The sequence below is a fragment of the Lycorma delicatula genome, chromosome 12 (genome assembly GCF_047948215.1).
Source record: "Lycorma delicatula isolate Av1 chromosome 12, ASM4794821v1, whole genome shotgun sequence".
In the NCBI taxonomy this organism is placed as follows: domain Eukaryota; kingdom Metazoa; phylum Arthropoda; class Insecta; order Hemiptera; family Fulgoridae; genus Lycorma; species Lycorma delicatula.
Window position 1 is genome coordinate 50435508 of NC_134466.1, and position 24644 is coordinate 50460151.

Sequence of the window (24644 nt, forward strand, 5' to 3'; positions counted from 1 at the left end):
TAAAATTCTTCCCCCTAAATCATAAACAACACTGAAGATTATACCGTAAAAAAAGTTATTCAACAATAAAATATGGAAACCTAACGAATTTTAGATTTTAGAACTTAGTAACACGTTTGTTAATTAAAAAATATGTATATTTTAGCAATTATTATTTTATTATTCATTTAAATCATTTATTATTATTTATTTTTATAGATATTACTATTTATCGAGCAAGCACGTGATACAAAACAAGAAATAACTGCCTGCGGATTCTTTACTATAAATAATAAAACCATGTTTGGGGTAAGTTGGGTTGTTTAAATTAAACCAATTTCTACATATCCTTGTTAAAAAAAAACAATAATATATATATACATATTGATTTAAAAAAGAGAATGTTTAATATTCAACAAAAAAATTAATATGCACACATATTTACGTTTACACCCATGTACCACGTTCACCATTTTCTCCGGAATGACGGTTAAAAAATAACCTTTGCGTCTACATGGATTTTAAGATGATGTTGAAGTATTTCATTAAACTTAAATTAATCGATACATGCAGAATTAAAATACAATTCAAGGAAGACAAAAGAGGCTGTTTTCTTTAGATACTAACATATATAAATACAATGATTTAGATAAAACAGCAATCTTGTTTATGAATAAATTACCTTTCTTTATCCCTTTAGCCTCCGGTAATTACCCTTCAGATAATACTTCAAAGAATGAAGGAGGATGATATGTATGAGTGTAAATGAAGTGTAGACTTGTACAGAGTCAGTTCGACCATTCCTGAGATGTGTGGTTAATTGAAACCTAACCACCAAAGAACACCGGTATCCACGATTTAGAAATCCGTGTAAAAATAATTGCCGTTACTAGGACTTGAACGCTGGAACTCTCGACTTCCAAATCACCTGCTTTGGGAAGACGCGTTCACCACTAGATCAACCCGGTGGGTTTATGAATAATTACCAATATTAGAAAATTAAACTCTTATCTACAATGTGGAGGCAGATTTACCCGAAGCTATTTGCATTTTTCACATACAGGCTATTCGTATTTCATACGATAACATTTTTATCGATGATTTTATGATCAGTTTTCATTGATCATGGAAACTTGCAGCTTGTATAAGAAATGTACGTCAGTTTGGATACGCGACATCAACAGAAATGTGTCCAATGAAAGCCCTAGAAATCACTTATGAATTTAATACTAGTTAATTTTTGTTTATATCAGTTTAGTTAATATTAGTTTATTTAATTTATTTCACCGATTTTTGTGTACAGTTTTTCTAGTAGAAAAAGGACAATAACAATTCAGCGGCTACTAGAAGAATACGAAAATAAAGTGTCAGTGTTTCAAAGGTATGTCATAAATTGGCGAAAAAGGTACAATTTATTCCAAGAACAAATCGGGAATGCAGATCAGACACCGGTGATTATTAAATTCCGTCGACAACAACAATGCCATGCTGATAATATTTTCGGAAGGGGAAAAGTTACATTCGTACGTAATTTTTGAAAGGAGACATCAACTTAAAGGTAACAATTTTCCACCCGATATTATAGTACTAGCACAAGTTAAGGGATGGAATAATAAGTTAGATCTGGACTAAATGTGTCGCCTAGGCGCTTTATTAACAAAACCTTTCATACTTATACTGGACCGTTTTAGGGGTCATTCGACTGTTGACATAAAGTGAAGACTGATTGTTGTGATATATTTTCTAAGATGCTACGATTAGCTGATGATATAGTAATTCCAGCTGAGAGTAAAAAGGATTTAGAAGGAACAATGAACGGCACAGATGAAGTCCTACGCAAGAACTACCGCATGAAAATAAACAAGAACAAAACGAAAGTAATGAAATGTAGTAGAAATAACGAAGACGGACCACTGAATGTGAAAATAGGAAGAGAAAAGATTATGGAGATAGAAGAATTCTGTTATTTGGGAAGTAGAATTAAAGATGGACGAAGCAGGAGCGATATAAAACGCCGAATAGCACAGGCGAAACGAGCTATCAATCACAAATATAATTTGTTTACATCAAAAATTATTTTAAACGTCAGGAAAACATTTTTCAAAGTATATGTTTGGAGCATAGCTTTATATGGAAGTGAAACTTGGACGATCAGAGTACCTGAGAAGAAAAGATTAGAAGCTTTTGAAATGCGGTGCTACAGGGAAATGTTAAAAATCAGATGGGTGGATAAATTGTCAAATGAAGAGATGTTGCGGCAAATCGATGAAGAAAGAAGCATTTGGAAAAATATAGTTAAAAGAAGAGAGGCCACATATTAAGGCACACTGGAATAGTCTCTATAATATTGGAGAGACAGGTAGAAGGAAAAAAATTGTGTAGGCAGGCAACGTTTGGAATATGTAAAACAAATTGTTAGGGATGTAGGATGTAGGGGGTATATCGAAATGAAAAGACTAGCACTAGATAGGAAATCTTGGAAAGTTGCATAAAACCAGTCAAATTACTGAAGACAAAAAAAAAATATTTTCTAAAAATCATAAACCATTTTCAAGTGCATGATCTTTTTTGTTATTTGAATTAGCTTAGGTATTTTTTTTGGTACTTTTATATATAATTATCTTATAACTTTTGTTTTTATTTTTTTAGTTTATTGGTCTGATTACAACTTTTTTCATGTTATGGGAACAAGACCTGACTGGGTAGACCATTATATAAGAAGATGGCAAGAAATTATATATGTAATTTGTTTAACTTGTATTTACATATAGGCAAACAACATTTCTAATCAATTACCTTACCTTTATGTCCTTTAACTGAATAAAAATAAATTTAAAAATGAAAAATTTAATTTTATAAATTTTCATAAATAAAAGAATTAAGAGTAATAAGTTTTACTGAGTAAACATATGTCTCTACAATTATTATTTGTCTATTTCAAAAATATCCCACAACGAAAATAATTATTCTACTAGGCTAAAAAAAAAAAAAAAAATAATTAACAATTTCTTTTTCGAAAAGTTTATCCAGTTCAGAATAAATAAGAAAATAATTCATTAATGATACATAATTAAATATTCTTTAAAAAAGTATGAGATGTAAAAATTATGTTATTGATTTTTTTTATAATTTTGACCTAAGTTAAAAATATATTTATTGTTCATAAAAACCTTCAAAAAAGAAAATTTTTCTTCTATAATGTATTTTACCTGTACTAATATTGTATTTTTTATAGCTAACTCGATCTCTTTCTTATTTTATCCTGAATTAATTTTTTTTTTTTTTTTTTGATAGAAAATTATGTACTAAAATAACTCCTGAACACTTGATTATTAAAAAAAATATCGAAAACTGTATTTCTATCATTTCACAAAGGAACCTTTCTGAATATTGATATTTTATCACTGAAATATCGATTGTTAGTGATAAATTGGTATTTTTAAAACCGAATGAGATGCAAGAAAGCAATTGTTATTAATTTTCTTATAATTATATCATTAGTTAAATACATTTACTTTTCATAAAAACCTTCAACTAAGAAAATATTTTCTTCTATAATGTATTTTACCTGTGCTAATTTTCTATAGGTCACTCGATCTTTAACTTGTTTTCTCCTGAATTATTTTTTTTTTATTTTGAATGATAATTTTAAATTAAAATAAATCCTATACACTCCTATTAAAATAAAAATCGAAAACAACATTTCTATCACTTCAAAAAGGAACGTTTTTGAAAGTTGACGCAAGTATTCGAGTTATTTATGAACATTAAGATTATATTCAGCAAAATGTTTACGGTTTTGTCATCCTCTACGGCGCGGATTTTTCTCTTCTCTTTGTATATCATTACAAATGGTAATTATATCTGAAGATAACTTTCGATGTAATATTTTTCTCAATAAATCTTTATGTCTGCCTTTCTCTTCATGTACATTGAATTACTCTGGTATTGAACATTTTTTTCTTTATAAAATTTTCTCTTGTTTCGATCTCAAAGTTTATGTATTTCGTTTTACCACACAAAGCTTCAAAAAATTTTATGATGATCTTTATGATTTGTTCGTCGTGTATCATACTTTTCAGAATTACAATTTCCTTTAGTTTTTGTGCTCTCTGGATATGATCCTTTATAATAATATTTCCTTAATATTTAAACATTTATCTACTAACTGCTATATCATTAACAAACCTTTTATAACTTTAATGTTTATCTTACCTAAAAGTCATCTAAATTTATATCATTCTGTTCATGATAATCTCTTTCGTTATTGACTTTTTTTTTAGTTTTCTCAAATATTTACATATTTTATCATAATAGCAAGGAATTTATAACAAGTTTCTTTGTTATTTGATTTTCGTAAATACTTGTAGAAGTTTATATCTTTATATTACAACACTATTTCAAAATTCTTCCAGTTTTTTGCATTTTTCTCATCGTGTTCGCTTGTAGTCCCCTTTTATTTGGTTCATAATTCTTTTTAAAATAATATATCTCTCTACAACAAACCGAATTCTTTTTATCAACTGATGCCACCAGTACGTATATATTATCAACTTTAGTTTCAGACTTTGGAATATAAACTGACCTCTCTCCTGATTTCCATATATAACTAAATGACTCTCAATTGTATCCGTTGTGTTTAAATTATGTATAATTAAATAATTCCTTGATAATTTTAATACACAGCTCATTAGATTTGTGTAACTTTTCAATCACTCTTTATTACTATAACGTATGAGTACTACATTCACATTACATAATTTATGTCGAGAGATTACGCACATTATTATTATTTTTTATGTATGTTTTTGCACAAGTAGGTAACCATTTTAGGTAGTGAATTTATGATGTAATCAGAATTATAATTACTTCTTCTAGAGTAATAAATAAAGTGTATTTACATAAATTAAATGTATCTTATCTTTGAAAAATAAAATTACTTTTGAAAATTCTTGAATAAATATTTTTTAAACAAAACCTTTAAAATTTCAGTTTAATTATAATTTAATGGCATATTTTTTTTTCTTCAAAGAAATAATTTCATAATGCATGAACACATGGTGCTATAAATTATGCTTTCACGCTAGATGTTACCTTGAAGGTTGGTTTTTACATTAGATGATTTCAAGTTTAACATAAATATTCTGAATGCATCTTTGATATTATTAAATCCATCATCATAAAAAAAACATATTCATAAAACTTTTTCAGGCTGATAATTAATACCTGGGATGCCTCGCCTACTGGGGAATGGACTCGGCGTATTATATATAATATTGATTCATCGGTGAAACGTAGCTTCGGGGAGGTGGGGTTATACCTCTCCCAGCTACTAACAGGGCATGGAGAGTTCGAAGGTTTCCCAATAAGTTTATATCAGTAATTTACTATACTCTGTTTATCTGAAATAAAATGAAATATAATCTTGCAGTTAAATTTTTTCTCAGTTTTATTATAATAAAATTACATTTTATCACAAAATAAATTAATTTTCAATTGCAATTCGAATATTTTAACGATTGGGAAAACCTGAAATTTCTTACTATTCTCTATTAGACTGGGAATTGTAGATAGTTGTTTATTACACTATTCTTCATGTCGTGATGAGAGCTGTAAAATGAAATGCAACGCGATGGGTGCTTATTTTTTTTATAATTGTTTTTTGGTTTCCTCTCACACCAAGAAGTGGAAAATTGCATTATCACCAAACTGTGAAACCCGTAAATTCTGAACCTTTCAAACTTCTCTGAAATAACAAAAAATATCGAAATGATGTGTGTGTGTGTATGTGTGTGTGTGTGTGTGCGTGTGTGTGTGTGTGCGTGTGTGTGTGTGTGTGTGTGTGTGTGTGTGTGTGTGTGTGTGTGTGTGTGTGTGTGTGTAGGGCGTTTCACTTTAATCGCCCCAAGTGATTTTCTCGTAAACTACACTCAATATAAAAAAATGACTTAATTAAAACTTAGATTGGAGGATGTCACTTCATGGTGACCTTAGATTTCACCTTGGACTTGGCCTCGACCTTATTTCAAATATAACACTTATTTTTCAAATGACTGCCCTGTTTTTGACCGCACTAATAAAAAGAGCAGAAAATTTTGTATTGGAAAATTTGGTCACACGTATGACCTTCGAAATTTGTCGAAGGTCATACGACTAACCATCAGAGATAGTGTAATGTCCACCTGCCGCCAAGACCTGCCGGATCTTTGGCGAGGTCTCCAACACCCAGTGACTCTTGGGGGCTTTCTTCCTCCCCAGCTGCCTGACCCTCTTGGTTTCCAGAAGGAAATCCTCTACTGACATAGCTAATGTAGGATTTTGCCTGTGCACGGCCCTGAGGATTTCTTGTTCCTCCACCCTTGTCGCATCACTTACCAATATCTGCAGCCTCCGCTCGGCCAGCAACTGAGCCTTCATCCCGTTCCTTGTCAGAACGTCGGCCTCCAGCAGCTGCTTCGCCTGCCGCTCACTTATGACTTCCAAGATGACATCGTGGTCCCTTGGTTTAGTGACCCGGGAGACTTGGATATTTTCCCTCCGCGGATCCAGAACCTTCTTCAGGGTTAGCTCCGTCGCTAACGACGAAACCCCCGGACCAGGTTTTAGCGGAACACCTTAACGGTAGTCCGTTTAATTTTAGCCGCCGGCGCCTGAACTGGCAGCGGTGGACTAATCCGCTTAGGCACAGGCGCGGCAGCCACTGCGGCGAAGGAGACAGGCTTTTTAATCTTCTTCTTCTAGCGCTTGACAGCTGATGAGCTGTGCGTCTGCGGGAAGGCCCAGTCAAATGAACACCTAATGTTTGATTGCTCTTGAGGGGGGGGGACCAGAGACCGGGCCACTCTACAACTTAGAGATCAACGAAAAAATTGGCCACTCACATGCGGCGAGTCAATGTGGCGAAAGCCGCAATGTCGGACCGTGTGGGAGTTCCTTGACGCGGTTGCTATGTTCAACCGACATCAATAGTTTACGTAAGGGAAAGACTCCTACCGCACTGCTGTTGAAAGCTAACCTAGAGATGTATGGGGCCACCAGCCAATTAAGGCTCCGAGCGCTTTAATATGGTGGACAGGCTGGCATTGAACGACCTAGGCGTAACAGCGAATTGCTGTCAAAACGAAGTCAATTTTATTTTATGGATGTCATATATATTTTTGGTAGTTGTAAGGGTGCACCTACCCATTTTTGTAAATATATAACAAGTGAGCGGTTGAGACACGTAAGGCGATGGTGTATGACACCACGCTCCCGCTCACACTGTTAGGTAAGCTCCAGGAGCTGTGTTTGGATAGTAGACGCTAAACTGTTCAAGGCTCAGTTGCCGTTTGTGGCACAGACATTCGGTCTTATGCTTTAGGACGACCAAATGGAATGGTGGCGGGAGAAATGCCAAGTTTGTTGGCATGTTAATGCCATAAAAACCCTCTAAAAAGTAAAAAATAAGAATTAAATCAAATTGAGAATTTTAAACAAAAAAATACAATATATTAACAAATATAAAAATTCACTGAAAAGTAAAAAATAAATTATATAAATATCTAATAATTAACCAATAAATAAATGTAATAATTTTAAAAATTTAAAATTAAAAGTAATGAAAATATTTAATTAAATAAAAGCGTGGTGCAATTTTTATAACAATGTTTTCGAATAAGTATTTATAGACATTTGCTATATTTTAAAATACATTTTTTTGTTTAATGAGGTTGTTTAGTATACGTATATACTTTATTTATCTGTAATAAAATAACTCAAGTTTTAATTCTTTGATGGTTCAAATTTGTACCGAGATGACCTTTAAGGGTTAATAAGATTAAAAATAAAAATTAAATTTAGAAATCTTGCACAAAGTTATTACATTTTGACGGTAATCTGAAAAATTATTAATTATTATCATTATTATAATTGGTAATTATGAATTCGTTAAATAAAAATTCATAATTATTTAAAATGAAACTTTTAGCGGAAAGAGTGCGTTCAATTTGGCTTAGATTACAAGTAAAATTCGAAGATGAACTTCAACTATGTGAGAACACGTACAAAGAAACGAGTGGATGCATTTTCCCAGATTGTTACTTGTAGCTAGTCAGTCTCAACTGGACCTTTCGCCTCCTCGCGTCGTTATTGAAAATAAAAATGAAAATTAATTGTTGTAAAAATAAATGTTGTGTTGTTTTAAATAAATTATAAAAACTGCGCCACGCTTTTATTTAATTAAATATTTTCATTACTTTTAATTTTAAAATTTAATAATTATTACAATTATTTATTGGTTATTTATTAGATATTTATATACTTTATTTTTTTTACTTTTCAGTGCATTTTTATATTTGTTAATATATTATATTTTTTTGTTTAAAATTCTCAATTTGATTTAATTCTTATTTTTTACTTTTTAGAGGGTTTTTATAATTTGTTTCCTTTTTTTATTAATGTAACAACAAGCTGATTGATTAAAAATTCATAACTGATTAAAATTATGGAATCACTAATACTAGTTTACTGGTACATTTTAACTAATTTTCACTTCACAATTTAATTTAGAAAACCTTTATTTTTTGTTTCTGACTTCTAATATAATTTTTGTAATATTTCAAACTATTTTTAATAAATAACATTTACTTCATAATTTATTAATAAAGAGGATGAAAAGAATAAAATAATATTACAGATAATCTCAGATATTTGTATGAATCAAACCTGAAACCTGATAATCTAGATAATATCAATCACTAAAATCTAAAACATTTCACCTGGCAGATTTGTAACATCCATGTGATTCGTGCATTATAGAATTATATCTTTGATGGAAAATTAAGGTAAAACATTTTTAAGTTTTGTTAATAATAATTAAATCATAAAAAATTTTCATAACAAGTATTTATTTTTCAGATTAAGTACATATAATTAATGAAAATACACTTGTTTAAATTTTACCATTTTTCAAACAAAAAGATTAAATATTAAATAAATTATGATACTGATTATCTAGTTCTAGCAAAATGTACATACGCATGTAAAGATTATCTATAAATAATTTTTATAAACCACATAATATTAATTTATAAATGAATAATATAATAATACAATATGAGTAGTATTACAAAGTGATTAATAAGTCACACAACTTAATAAATAGTACATTAAAATTATCTAAGAATTGATTAATTACCAAAACTTTCTACACAATGAATGAAATTTTATGACTGAGAAAGTTACTTTACAGATGACCAGAAGTCAACTGAGAGATCTGTTTTTATTTTATGATCTAGGAAAAAGCATTTTATAAAGTAAATTTATACATCATCCCTAAATTGTAAAAAATAATAAACAAAATTAAAATTATTTGATATTATATCAAATAATTTTAAACTGTGAGTTTCAAACCAATTAATATCTTTATAGATACAAATTATTCGAAATTTATGAAACATGATTATTTAATTTTTAATTTTTTTAATTCCGGGTAGAAACAGATAGAATATACATCGCGAACCCAAGCGTGCTGAGAAACAAAAAGTAGCTATACCATTGGTTTGAAAAAAGTAAATACATATCTTTGGCTACGTAAAGCCATTTACCGTAGAAGCCCCGTCCGAAGCACGTACAATGTATTGTAATTGAAGCTAGACCAAAGTTTGTGGGCACGTGTTAGTCAAGATAAATCATATTTGGTTTCATTCAGTTTTTCATTATAAACTGAATGAAAAGTTTTTCAAAATTGCCGTTATATACTTATGGAATCACTCCCATAACCTCCGTACAGGAATTTGAACCTTTTATCCACAAGGTCCCGGGTTAGAACCCAGCTTAATCATGGCATTATTCAAATTTTACATTATTTACATGCAAAAGTTTCAAGTTTATGTGATGAATTATTCAATATCAAAAAATGAGAAAGAAATAATACATGAAAGAACGATTTTAACAAACAAAAAACTTTTAATTTTGGCAAAGTTTTCAAAGGTCAAAGTTTTATCCGACTATACCTGTCATGTCTTACAAAACTTTGCACAGATTTTTCGTTTGAAAACCGCCGTAAAGGTTCTATTATTAGTAGTCTATCATTACCAGATTTCATTAAAAGTATTACTTTTAATTACGTAGTAAAATTTTAAGTATAAGTAACAAAACAATTTTCCCACTTTTTTTTAATTTTTGGGCCTCCTGTATCAATGGGGCTTTTTTTATTGATCATAATGATTACCAAAATAAAATATTTTTTCCTAATGTGTACGTTGCACACTGTTCAATTAGTGGAACAATAAGCAACCTCCCACGATCTAATGACATGAGGATGATATGTATGACATGTAAATGAAAGGTAGTCTTATACAGATCATGCCGACCACTCCCGAGAAATGTTGTTAATTGAACCCCAGCCACCAAAATACATCGTCTATTATTCAAATCGGTATAAAAGTAACTTACCTTTACCTGGATTTGAACCTCAGAATCATCGACATCGAAAATCTGCTGTTGAATAACTGATTTGCGAAGAAGAGTTAACGATTAGACTAGCCCGGTGAAATCTAATGGATAAGATTTAAGCATTAAATTTTTCAAATTCCAAATAAATAATTTTTGATTTTGGCAGCTTCCTTACTCAGGAAGGCAAGTTAGCAAGACCCTTTTTTTAAGAAGTGATCGTTAACAGAAAATGAATAAATTTAAAAGTTCTTATTTTGGATCAGGAGTAAATTTTAGGAGCTAAAACTATTTAAATTTTAATTGCTCTAAAAATGACAAAGAAATTTTTTTTTAATTATAAAAGTTAAAACATTTGACAAAAAAAAACCAAAAAAAAAACCGGATATTAAATTTTTTAGAGAGGGCCAAAGATTTAAAAATATTCTAATTGAGGTTAAGCTTAAAAAATTTCCTTAAATAAAGTTTTTATAAATCTAACACTCCATATAATAGAGGCTAAAAAAGGGAAAAGAAATTTTAAACGTTTTTTCTGTTTAAATTTCGGAATTTAAAATTTTAAAAGAATTGTAGACCTTTCGTAACAGTTTTATATGTAAATTATAAACATTCAATAACTATTTAAAATATTATTTAAACCGAAGAAAGATAGAGAAAAAAATATTTTTCAATTTTAAGATTTGAGGATGTTTTTTTTCCAAAAAAATTATTATTATTTATATATATACATTGTCGGTAACGTCAAAGTTTTTTCTCAAGTGCTTCTAATGAAAATCGAAATTGGTTTTTCCAGATATTTCTCAATCCCTGAACGAATTTTGAAAAAAAATTAAGTCTAATGGTGAACGCGTCTACTCAAATCAGCTGATTTGGAAGTCGAGAGTTCCAGCGTTCAAGTCCTACTAAATTGCAGTTATGTTTACACGGATTTGAATACTAGATCGTGGATACCGGTGTTCTTTGGTGGTGTGGTTCAATAAACCATACATCTCATGAATGGTCGAACTGAGACTGTACAAAGACTACTCTTCATTTATACTCATACATATCACCCTTATTCATCCTCTGAAGTATTATCTGAAAGGTAATTACCGGAGGCTAAACAGGAAAAAGTAAAACAATTAATAAGAGAGAAGAAAGAAAACACTTTTTTATAAACATGTTAAAAAATATTTTGAGAAAATCTCATTTCTTTTAAAGAATGCAAAATCCAGTATTCATTTTATAAACTCTGTTCAAAAAAAAAATATTTTAATTGCTAACTTTTTTCACGCTAATAAAACTGTTCTTTACCTTGTTGACCTTTATGCCAAATAATAATGACTTATACATACGTTTCCTTTATTAGAACAATATGTACTATATCTATATTGAACAAAAAAAAAAAAAAAATACAAATTGTGGACCTTTAAACTGAACAAAAATTATTTTCAGTGAAATCAAAGAAGGGCCATTTATTGGTAAATGGACAGTGCTAATATGTATAAGCAGAACGCAATACCAACTAAATTTCTTACTTTTTTCTTCTTCAATAGTCTAGAAATTAAGAATTTCTGTTCCCCAAAGGATGAAATAATTTATAATTAGCCCAAAAACCTGAAATAAATAAAAAATAAATCGATAAATAATCATAAAATTACCATAAATGAGGTTTACTACTTTTTTTTTAATGAAATAATTAGAAAAAAACATACATTGAAAATGACAGGTAAAAGAAATCTTTTTCATGGAATTCACTTTTATCTTGTATTTCTATATAACCAGTGATAAGATCGAAACAAAACAGCTAATCTAATTTAGAATCTAAATCTAAAGATTTTTTTTCATTTATATACTTAGGTTTATATTTATACTCAGTTTTTTGTTGAATATTAATTTATTTTTTCTTAAACTAAAAATGAATAAATAACCAATCATAAATATTATATTTTCATACTTTTATCGATTACCATCGCCACCACCTTCCCTTTCAAATTGGTGCCGCATTTATTAGTATTATTTTATTCATCGTAAATATTTACGGCCTTCTGCATTAATTTAACTTAAAGATCACGGAAAATTTACTTATCCGTACACGACAAACTACTGGCGGCCAGATTAGTTTCTCGAAGGAATTCTCGTTCCCTACCGTACGATGTCGCATGAAACCGGTGAAATAGATTCCAGATGGTGCCTAGCAGTTCAGGAATTTTTATTCCACCGTTTCAGCGATCCCCACAAGCATTCAACCGGTTTGAGTATGAGCAGCTCTGTGAAGATTAACAAAATTGTACCTATGATTCACAGTATAATGGCGGAACCATTCCGTTTCCAATGAAATCGGTTTGGTATGAACACCAGGTATCCGAGTAGAATATGTTCCCGTCATTAACTTCAGCAAGTTTGGATCAACTGAAAGCAATCTACTCGACATACTTACCGTTTTCAGTAAAAGTGCCTGATAGTGTGTGATTGATATGAGTAAAGGCGACCAGCATGATTTTTTTCACCTCAAGCGTCTAATAGTTTTTGATGATCGCATCGTTTTCCCTGTTTTTTTCGTGTGTTCAATGTTATCTTCTTTTTTTCCGTTTTACCTCCGGTAATTATTTTTCAGTTATTACTTCAAGAATATGTATGAATGTAAATGAAGTGTAACCTTGTACAGTCTCAGATCGACCATTCTTGAGATGTGAGGTTAATTGAAACCCAACCACCAAAGAACACCGGTATACACGATCTAGTATTCAAATCCGTATAAAAAGCTGCCTTTACTTGGACTTAAACGCTGGAACTCTCGACATCCAAATCAGCTGATTTGGGAAGACGCATTCACCACTAGACCAACCCGGTGGGTTTGTTCAATGTTACCGAAACACACTTCTCTAACGAAATTATGCCAGTCTATTACTGTGTTCACGGTGACACCGAGCAATACTTGAAAGTTCGAACGCCGAACTATATAGAATATGTATGACGATCACGAAGCTGAAGTTTGAATTTTTCAGCCGCGAACCATTACGTATATTGACTTTCGATAGGCAACTACGTTTTTTTTTATATTGCCATGCAAGAAATTTGGCTTCGTAACACCGTATTGCGTGTCCGTTACATGTCCTGATTCCTGATAGAATGCCACGCGGTTCCAGGAACTCAATATAATCATGCTGGTTAGCGAAATGAAACTGCTTTCATGATAAACGCACAACCGAATCTATGTAACCGGTTGAAATAGATTAGGTATAGATAAAGAGTTGATTTTACGTAAATGTGATAAGGAAACTTATTCTTAACTTCGCCTTTCCTTTTGATCTATCGGGTTGATCTAGTGGTGAACGCGTCTGTCTTCCCATATCAGCTGATTTGGAAGTCGAGAGTTCCGGCATTGAAGTCCTAGTAAAATCAGTTAGTTTTACAAGGATTTGAATACTAGATCGTGAATGCCGGTGTTCTTTGGTGGTTGGGTTTCAATTAAGCAAAAATCTCAGGAATGGTCGAACTGAGACTGTACAAGACTTCAATTCATTTACAATCATTCATATCATCCTCTGAGTATTATCTGAAAGATAAATACCGGAGGTTGAACCGGAAAAAATAAAATAAAAAAAGCCTTTCAGTTTGAGGTGTTTTATCAAATAGAATTGTTATATTGTTTAAAACCAGAATAAAGTGATTATTTAACAAATAATCAGCGGCATGGTTATTCGATAAAAGCATCCATTTGTTAGAATATCTTGTTTTTTTTTTTACTTATATTAAGTAACTTACCTCAAATACAGTTGTGTTATTTAAAGTAAAGAATCCGTAGGGAGTTATATCATGTTTCGTATCACGTGCTTGTTCGATAAACAATAAGATCTGTAAAAAAAAAGTATAACAATAATAAAGACAAAAGGTGATTGATAAATAAATCAGTTATAGACAATTGTTAAAATATAACTCTTTTAAAGTAGAGAAGTACGATATTCGATACTTATTTATTTAATAAAAAAGCTGAAAAAAAAATTCTTTACAAATTTTTCAGGTAGATTTCATAAGAAAGCTACCTATTGTAGTGGGTACCAATATTCGACATCCGGAAAATTTCGACATATCTTCACGTTTCACAAACCCCAGGCCCCAAAACCACCGTCAGTTCAAAAGTTTATATATACATTTGTATCAATATGCACTTTCAGTGTCCACTTTCCTGTGGACACGATAACTGCCCTAATTTTGCGCTAATCACTTTTTGGCAAGGGATGACCAAAATATTGCTGGAATTATAAGATGGGGTTTGTCGTATGCTAAATATGTGAAACTTTTTTTCACATGAAACCATTGTCGTATTGAGTAAATTTGAAGTTTTTCCTTAACTTTAAGATGGAAATCTTTTTTATACCCTACTTAGGACCGGTAAAATCTAAATCCACCTTCCGGCGTGCCGAAAGGGATTTTTTTAATATTGAATAATATCTTTAACAAAATTTTATAAATTTTGATAAAATCGACATTAAATTTAGTTTTTTTCACATAATTATTGTAAAGTAGATCATTTCTTTATTTAAAATGTATTATATACCCGCTCTCATTTTGAAAATTTTGATTGAACTTCCTGTTGATGCAACACCATGATTTTTCGAAAATAAAAAAAATAGAAGAGAGAAAAAGAGTGCGCACAAACATTGATATTTGTGTAGATATTATTCAAAGAATAACCAAAAATAAATTCAGAATATCCTAAATATCATTCCTCATTCGTTGCCTATCATATTCAAAAATGATAATAACTACAGTAGTTCCAAATTTAAAGGACTTGAAGCATAAGCTTGAATATAATAAAAATAATATGGAATATAATCAAAACAAAGACTTTTATTTATTTTTATAACCAGCGAATAAAATAATACTTAGAATAATTTAAACCAAACCGAGGTGTCAAACCAACACGGCAAATTATTCGACAACCTTATTTACATCGTATCTTACCACAGTCACTGGTTATGTTTTTAAACCGTATTGAGGAAAATTAAGTTTCCGAGTTCCATCTGAACCCGAAACATTTATTCGTGTGATTAACGGATAAACATTTCCGTTCCGCTCTTAATATAGCATTTTATTTGTATAGTTCTAGAGACTTTTAACGAGATATATTAACCTGTTGTTGAACTCCTTCATCTAGATGCGATATCGGCTGTGATAGCAGTACGCTGATGAAGGCTGTGCTCTGAAACATAATAAGTAGAAATAAATCGAGATTTTAAATAATAATACCAGTATATTTGGATTATAAAATAGGACATAGTATAGATTGAAAACCTCCCATGGATTCTTAAAATTTTCTAGCCCATATTTTGAACTCCACTTAGGTTCTGTTATGTCACCCACCTCGTTGGTGTAGTGATGAACGGGTTGACTCCTAAATCAGCTGATTTAGGAGTCAATATTCCAGTATTCAAGTCCTAGTTATTTTTATACAGATTTGAATACTAGATCGTGGATACCGGTATTCTTTGGTGGTTGGGTTTCAATTAACCACATATCTTCGGGAATGGTAGAACTGAGACTGTACAAGACTACACTTCATTTACACACACATATCATTCTGTAAAGTAATATCTGAACGGTAATTCTTGGGAGCTAAACAGGAAAAAGAAAAGAAAACGTTCCGTTATGTCAATGCGGACAGGAATTTTCAATTTCTTTTATATATTTTGAAAATCTGTTAAGCGTGTAAATTTATCCAATATCTGCAGCTTTTTTCAATTTTTCAAAAATGATTTTTATGGGTAATTTTATACCAAAATCATTTTTGTTTAAATTTTGGTGCATATCATTCTAGATGATATAAAATGGGGTTAATAAATACGTTATGTCTTGCAAATGATTTTTTTTTCAATTTTCTGCGCTGTTGTACATTTTATGGAATATTTAATAAGATAGATTTAACTAAAACTAAATCTAAAACTTTGCTGTACATTTTTTTTATTGTATCTTTTGATATAAAATCTTTTAATTTGAGAAAATATGTATAAGAAAAAATAAAACTTTATTTTATTCAAATAAAGGGAAAATATGATATAAAGAATTGAAATTTATGTAATACTAACATAAAGTTACATTTGAATAAGGATCCTATAAATCTCAAATCCGGAAATTTTATTATTTTACTTTAAAGGAGCAGTCGCGATGAGATAGAAGTTATCATACTGTAGCGTGAATTGATTTTTTTTTAATAGAAAATGTTATGAACATGTGTTTATGTAAAAAAGATTAGTTATGCGTAATACTTAATGGGAGGTACGTAGTTAGCGTTACACCCCCTTCAATAAAAACTAAAATAAGAAAAAATCTACATTTTAGGTTCGAGGACTATAATTAAAAATAACTGTAAAGATTTCTTATTAACTCTATATATGAATTATAAATCTCAAAAATCTTGAAACATATTTAAACCGAACAAGAAAACAAAAAATTAATATTTCAATTTTAAGAGGTAAGCGATCGATTTAAAAAAAGCCAAAAATTTGGATTATTTGTATATGCATGAATAGGTAACAAATTTCCTTTAATAAAGTTTTCACTAGGACCTGTCTGAACAGAAATCGAAATTGTTTTATTCGTGATATCCTCCCATTTCTTTAACGAATTTTAAAAGTAAATAATTTATCAATATCCCCATACATAGAAATATTTGGGTCAAATTTAGTCAACCCTGAGACCCCCGAAGGCAGTGTGAAACCAATAGTACATACGTACGCACATACATAATTTTTTGGTTTAAATGAAGTAGTTGGATGTGAATATGAAAGCTAGACTATGGATGTTCTTTGGTGGTTGGAATTCAATTAATCATTCGTCTTGGGAGTGATCGGCCTAAGTCTGTTCAAGACTACACATTTACCGGGTATACTTACATATCGACAGTATTCTGCACAGATCCCTTGACATCTGTGCAGAATACTGTCGATATCATGTCACTGTGCTGTTACTCTGTAACCTGTAATACATAAATAAATAAATAAAAATATACCTATTCTAGCTATATTCGTCGAGAAATTAATAATTAAAACTGTAGACAGACGTGCTATTATATCATCTCATTGATAATAAATAATCTAAGTTTAAAAATTGCATTCTGTACACCAGAAAAACTACACTTATTTATATTACTCTTTTATAAATAGCACGTTTAAAAATTAGAAAAACACATTAAAAAACAAATTACAAAATTAAAATCGATTAAAAAACAACATACAAACCTTTAACTTAACACTGACTTCAGAATGTAAAAATTATTTTGACAGATTATCTTGCTTATTTTCTAATAAAATTATTTTAAATTTAGAACTATTTTATTTTATATGTTTAATTTTATTTTTATGTACGATTACGCATAAAAATTTATGCAAAATCGCTAAAGATGAATTCATTTTTTTATAAATATTCGGAAAATCGAGAACAATATAAAGGAAATACTATCAAGCAAGATCTAAAGTTCTTGGAATTAATAAAAAAAAAAGCTGACAACTTTGGATTGTTTCTGATGCAAGGCTTACACAACAACTTAATTTAAAATAGTTATAATTTTATTTAAGAAAAATATTGTTTCGTTTATTTAATTCAATGATTCTAATCAAAGCACGCGTGCATATCGTATTTAATTCGCATGGATGTGGGGGTACTTTACTTTTTCCTGTTTAGCCTCCGTTAATTACCGTTCACATAATACTTTACAGGATGAATAAGGATGATATGTAAGAGTGTAAATGAAGTGTAATCTTGTACAGTCACAGTTCAACCACGATCTAGTATTCAAATCCGCGTAAAAATAACTGACTTTACCAGGACTTGAATGCTAGAACTCTCGACTTCCAAATCAGCTGGTTGGGATGACGCGTTCACCGCTAGACCAACCCGGTGGATTGGGTGTGCGGGTACTAAAGCTGACGGTCGGCACTAAATAATGTAATTTTACAACCTACATAGAACAAATTTTGTTTGTACGGACGGCAAACCGGGTATCCGCGAGGCTTAACGCACAAAGTACCGAGTCAACCGGACGATCGAGTTTATTTTTTTACACTTTAAATATTATTCATTTACTTAATTCTACTGTTCACCTTTGGACATCAAAATATAGCAGACGATCTGTACATCAGTCCTATCGATCTGAAATATTAATTGAATAATATAAAATAAATATTTAACGTGTAAAAAATAATTTGGTTAGCAACCCTGTGGAAATTCAAATTTCCCGGTACAAGTGGACGAGGGAAAAGGAAATTTTCCACAGGGAAAAAGGGAAATTCAAAGATGGTGGACTGCGACGCTAGCGCTCATTACGGTAACAGGGGTTATTATTCAAGCAGAAGCCTACTTCGCTACTAGTTTAGAGTATTTTTTCCTTTTTGGGGTGGGAGTGCGAATATGAGATGTCCCATAGGACACCATTTTTAACCATAAATTCGAAATGTATTTTACTGATGCAAATGTCTGCCGAGGCATTTACATCAGTAGCATCCCGACCGAGGCCTGGCTGATGACTGTGAGATGTAATCAGTTAGAGGGTCTAAAGACAACCTCCGATAAAGCCCCTCCGGGTTTGGAATCGAAGGGGTGATGTGGCGACCGGTAACGTCACAAGGTGGCTTTCTTCCTCCTACGGTGTTGGGATGTCCCATAGGCACCGGTTATTTTTGTTGTACTCCAACAGTTCAATAAAGTGTTCTATAGATTCGTGTTCGGCCATTTTACTGACAAAACAAAACTAAATGAAAAACTTGTTCAAACAACTTGCAATCCGTTGAAAATAAAACTAAGTACTAATCAGAACCGACGCCTGATTGCGCTACACACTATCCGATCTAGGAAGAAAAGTGGAGGGGGGGTCTGTCCTAAGTCGGCTAGTCGGATGGGGAACACCGTCCGACCTTCCTAAATCGAATTCCACCTTTTTTGTTAGGACGATCAACGTACACACTGCACAATTTGCCATTTTCATCCTACATTTAGAACATCGGATCGGATTGGATTGGAAGATGTGCAAGAACCTTTAAAAAGAACAACGAACTGCTGGAAACCGTTTCATTCACGATTTAACGGTAGGTTAATATAAACCTTACTCATGTTTCAAATTAATTTGTAAATATTATTTTTTTAATTTCAAACAGGTACCAAAAACATATTATAAAGCGTAAACAAACCGGTTAGAATTATAGATCCTATAACCTAAAGTCGAAATAATAGGAAATACATAAATATCATGAAATGGGCAAACTGCAGTATGCAAAATATTTGTCGTATTATAATAAACATTAATTTTAAAGTTACGACTTAAATTGTATCGTTATTTTTCTTATGATTTATACTAAACAAATTTACTTGTATTTTTTTTAAATTTAATATTTTAGTATTATTACAATATTACCTACATTAGTGTTTATTTATTTATTTGGTAATTATATACAAACAAAATCGGAGATGTACTCGACTCTGATGAAATTTGGAACATACATTACAACTGAACTTATTCGTTGGAAACGCCTTCACCCGAGTTACTACCTCATAAATTTCGTAGTACCTTCATCAAAAATTTCATAAGTACTGTAAAAGTGTAATAAACATAATTTCCTAAATAAATAATCGATTATTGTATTAAATTATGGATTCCGCCTAAAATATTGGAAATTTAATATTTAAGGCTAATTAGTCGTAGTAAGAAAGCGATAAGTCATGTTTGTTGATATCATTCGAATTCAGTACACGGAATCGTAAGTTAACTAATCTGACCTTAAACTTTTCATAAACTTAATTAAATTTCACTTAAACAAAGTGTTTTACTATGTAAACCCTGTATATATTGTACATTTATCAATACATACATAATACGTTTAACCTTAACCTAACTTAATTTAATATTAAGTGAATCGAATTTCATTCTTAACTTAATTTCATTGTATCAAAATTATTAAGTTTTTTGGTGGTGAGCGTTATGTGTAACTTACTAGAGGAATAACGTTGATAAAAGGCGTTTCCAATAAATAATTAGATTTGTAACAAATAACTCGGTTCCTAAATAAAGTACATTCCAAATTTCATCAAAATTGTATATTATTAACAATTATTTAAATCAGGTAAACGGTGGGCAGTTCGTCTGTTGTAAAATTTTCTAATCTAGGATACAGCGCGGGACTTCCCCAACACAGTTTTTTTTTTTTTTTTACGTTACGTATTAGTTTTTAAATATGTAATACTATTAGATTTTTATTACGTAATTGCTCATGATATATTTATTTCTCTTCAAATACCTCCAAATACCCACCTCCCCACGATTTGGAAGAAAAAAGTAGCTGTCGGATTCCGAAAAAGAATGTACTCATTGAATGGGATGTATTACATCTAATATATTTAAATTTTAATACCAATATATCTGCCGTTTTATTATTACGATATACTAATCTAATAAACAATTAAACAAAATTAAAAATAAATTTAGTTTTTTTATATTGCAAAATAATTTTTGTTACAGATAGGAGGGCTATTCTGAAAAAAATGTACACTTAGATCATTAAAGGTATTTCAAGTACAAAAATAAAATAAAAACGGACTGCAAAACATACAACTACTTTTTTATCTAGAAATGTTTTAATCTTTCCAATAAAGTTTGTTATATCAGTTTTTCTTTATATGAAGATTTTGGATTTAGCAGATACAAAATTATTTTAATATAGCCTAAAAATACAAAGATTAAAATTTAAGTTTTAAAAATAATTCATAAAATTAGTTTTAATATTCATCTCACCTTACAACACCTATTAAACTTGAATAATTATATAAATCTACCGATAATAAATGTAACTTCAATATACATCACAAATTAACAAACATTAGAAAAAAAAATTAATAAAGTAAAACTTATTACGTATGAACATAAACTTGAAGACGACGCGTTGAAGTAGCTTTTCTTGCCTGTTGAAACCTGTCCGTGAACACAGCGACAGTACGTAGTCAGTTTCCCACTGCGCAATAACGATGCGCAGTTCAAACAGTTCCTCGCCGGCATTACATCTGAATGATTCTAACAAAATAGTCTGTTGGTTATTTATATTTCTGCGTGCACATCGCTTTTAAAAAGTTTGTATTACTAAACCATTAACTATAAAGATACTCAATATTACAGATTTAAAAAGTTATAAGTGTTATTTATATTTTGGAGAAATTCAAACGCTGGAATTAAATTACAAGAATAATACCTTATACGTATCTAACATATTAAAGAGCCCTTCTACGTGTTTCTATCAGTTGTGTGTGTGTGTCTGTCTCTCATTGCTTAGCAACGGAATGTACCGAAGACTGGCGGAAAAGTCCGATTCGTTAGTACATGCTCGTGGTGGTCAGTTATATTAATATATTATATTATTAGTTAATATTTAACAGTAAAAAAGGATTCTTATTTAGCGAGAGAGTCGTTGGCGCGCATCTAGTCGGCGCACAAGTGTCCCCTCGTTGCCAATACCAACAGCTGGATTGGCAACGTCGCACGAACATACATACACAAGCCAACTTCCTTCTTATTGTAAATACGGCTAGCTTTAAACATTATATAACAAATTTTTTATTAAACATAAAAAATATTACATTCTATATCTACTCACTCCTTGAGCCAATTTTAAAAATAAAAACACCAAAATGTTCAGAAAAATATTCTTTATTCACTAACATTTCTTTTATTAAAATATTTTTGTATAATAGTTAATATTCACATCAATATGAGGATACGATTTAGGACGATGTTATTGTTGAAATACGGACGGCAACAGTAATTATAAATACTAGTTTTGTACAGTACAGAAAAGATATTTAACAAAATACAGTTTATTTCCTAACTTATTAGAAATCACCGAAATGTTTGATTTAATAACCCATTACAGTACGTACTGTATTAGAAAACGTTATTACATATTCAAATCGTACTCTGTAATTGCCTTAAAAAGTCAAGAAAACATCACCACAGTACTACGTACACTAAAACTAAAATTACTGTTAAGAATATTTCAAAACTAACGTACAGGAATTTTGATTGCAATTACAAAAATTTGTAATTTTCCCTTGTCTCGTTTTTGTTTAATATCACGGTATGTGATATTAATAATGCCTTCGGTAAGCGTTTTGGTATTTAACTGTTTCCCAGCAATCGTATCTTCTACCTCTTCATTAAATATTTTAATATTTTTATTTTTTAATGTCGCTACATAATGTAATATACGCGAATACGCATGAAAAACACTAATTAAGTAGTTTTTAAATTATTAGGAACACAGAAAACGAAGATTGTTTTTTATTTATACACATTTAATTGAAATATAACTTTTTCCAACCGATTTAATATATAGAAAAAATTAACATTTTTTTAAATAATCGATTGACGAAGCTTTTACATGATGTAAATCCATATTTACAAAAAATAATAAATAAACATAAAATTAGATTTACAGAAAATTATTTAAAAAACTAGAACAGCCTTTCTGTTTGTAAAACCTTGTGTATCGAAATGAAACAGCTTTTGTGGTTTTTTCTTGATAATTTTATGAAAATCAAATTACATATTAGTTTATCTTCCTTTGTAAATATATTTTTAATACTTATCTTATTTATCTATTTAATTATTAAATAGAAATAATAATTTAAAAACCAGTTTAAATATTTAAAACCTTATCTTTTTTAAATAAATATAAGGTAAAATGATATAATTTTATAAAATCCCGTCTATAAATTTTGATTTTCCGTCTAGATAATGAAATTAAATCTTTGTCTAATTAGATTCTTTTATATACAGCAATTTTGGAACCAGTATTAACAAATGGCTTCCAACTATGGGACACAGCAAGCAACTCAAATGTTGGAATCATAAACGGTTTCAGAACAAACCATTGAATTTTGTACCTTTTTTTTGTCTTCATTCATTTGACTGGTTTGATGCAGCTCTCCAAGATTCCCTATCTAGTGCTAGTCGTTTCATTTCAGTATACCCTCTACATCCTACATGCCTAACAATTTGTTTTACATATTCCAAACGTGGCCTGCCTCACAATTTTTTTCCTTTTACCTGTCCTTCCAATATTAAAGCGACTATTCCAGGATACCTTGGTATGTGGCCTATAAGTCTGTCTCTTCTTTTAACTATATTTTTCCAAACGCTTCTGTCTTCATCTATTTGTCGCAATACCTCTTCATTTGTCACTTTATCCACCCGTCTGATTTTTAAAATTCTCCTATAGCACCACATTTCAAAAGCTTCTAATCTTTTCTTCTCAGATAATCCGATCGTCCAAGTTTCACTTCCATATAAAGCGAAACTCCAACCATATACTTTCAAAAATCTTTTCCTAACATTTAAATTAATTTTTGATGTAAAAAAAATTATATTTCATACTGAAGGCGCGTTTCGCTTGTGCTATTCGGCATTTTATATCGCTCCTGCTTCGTCCATCTTTAGTAATTCTACTTCCCAAATAACAAAATTCTTCTACCTCCATAATCTTTTCTCCTCCTATTTTCACATTCATTGGTCCATCTTTGTTATTTCTACTACATTTCATTACTTTTGTTTTGTATTTGTTTATTTTCATGCGATAGTTCTTGCGTAGGACTTCATCTATGCCGTTCATTGTTTCTTCTAAATCCTTTTTACTCTCGGCTAGAATTACTATATCATCAGCAAATCGTAGCATCTTTAACTTTTCACCTTGTACTGTTACTCCGAATCTAAATTGTTCTTTACCATCAGTAACTGCTAGATCCATGTAAAGGTTAAAAAGTAACGGAGATAGGGAACATCCTTGTCGGACTTCCTTTCTTATTACGGCTTCTTTCTTATGTTCTTCAATTATTACTGATGCTGTTTGGTTCCTGTACATGTTAGCAATTGTTCTTTTATCTCTCTATTTGAATCCTAACTTTTTTAAAATGCTGAACATTTTATTCCAGTCTACGTTATCGAATGCCTTTTCTAGGTCTATAAACGCCAAGTATGTTGGTTTGTTTTTCTTTAATCTTCCTTCTACTATTAATCTGAGGCCTAAAATTGCTTCCCTTGTCCCTATACTTTTCCTGAAACCAAATTGATCTTCTCTTAACACTTCTTCCACTCTCCTCTCAATTCTTCTGTATAGAATTCTAGTTAAGATTTTTGATGCATGACTAGTTAAACTAATTATTTATTAACTAGTTAATAAACAATTTATTAGGTTAAACTAACTTATTAACCTGTAATT

General features: G+C 30.4%; 1 protein-coding gene across 2 annotated transcripts in view; it reads right to left on the reverse strand.

Moving 5' to 3' along the window:
• LOC142333092 (uncharacterized) overlaps positions 1-21434 on the reverse strand; it is a 44292-nt gene extending 22858 nt beyond the window's left edge. For both annotated transcript variants that reach the window (XM_075379936.1, XM_075379935.1), the window contains exons 1-3: positions 21293-21434; positions 15527-15595; positions 14158-14247 (exon numbers count right to left, since the gene is read on the reverse strand). In XM_075379936.1, the coding sequence (XP_075236051.1) occupies positions 14158-14247; positions 15527-15595; positions 21293-21433 (300 nt within the window). In that variant the 5' untranslated portion in view covers position 21434. The remainder of the gene's footprint in view (positions 1-14157; positions 14248-15526; positions 15596-21292) is intronic.
• Between the last annotated feature and the right edge of the window lie 3210 nt (positions 21435-24644).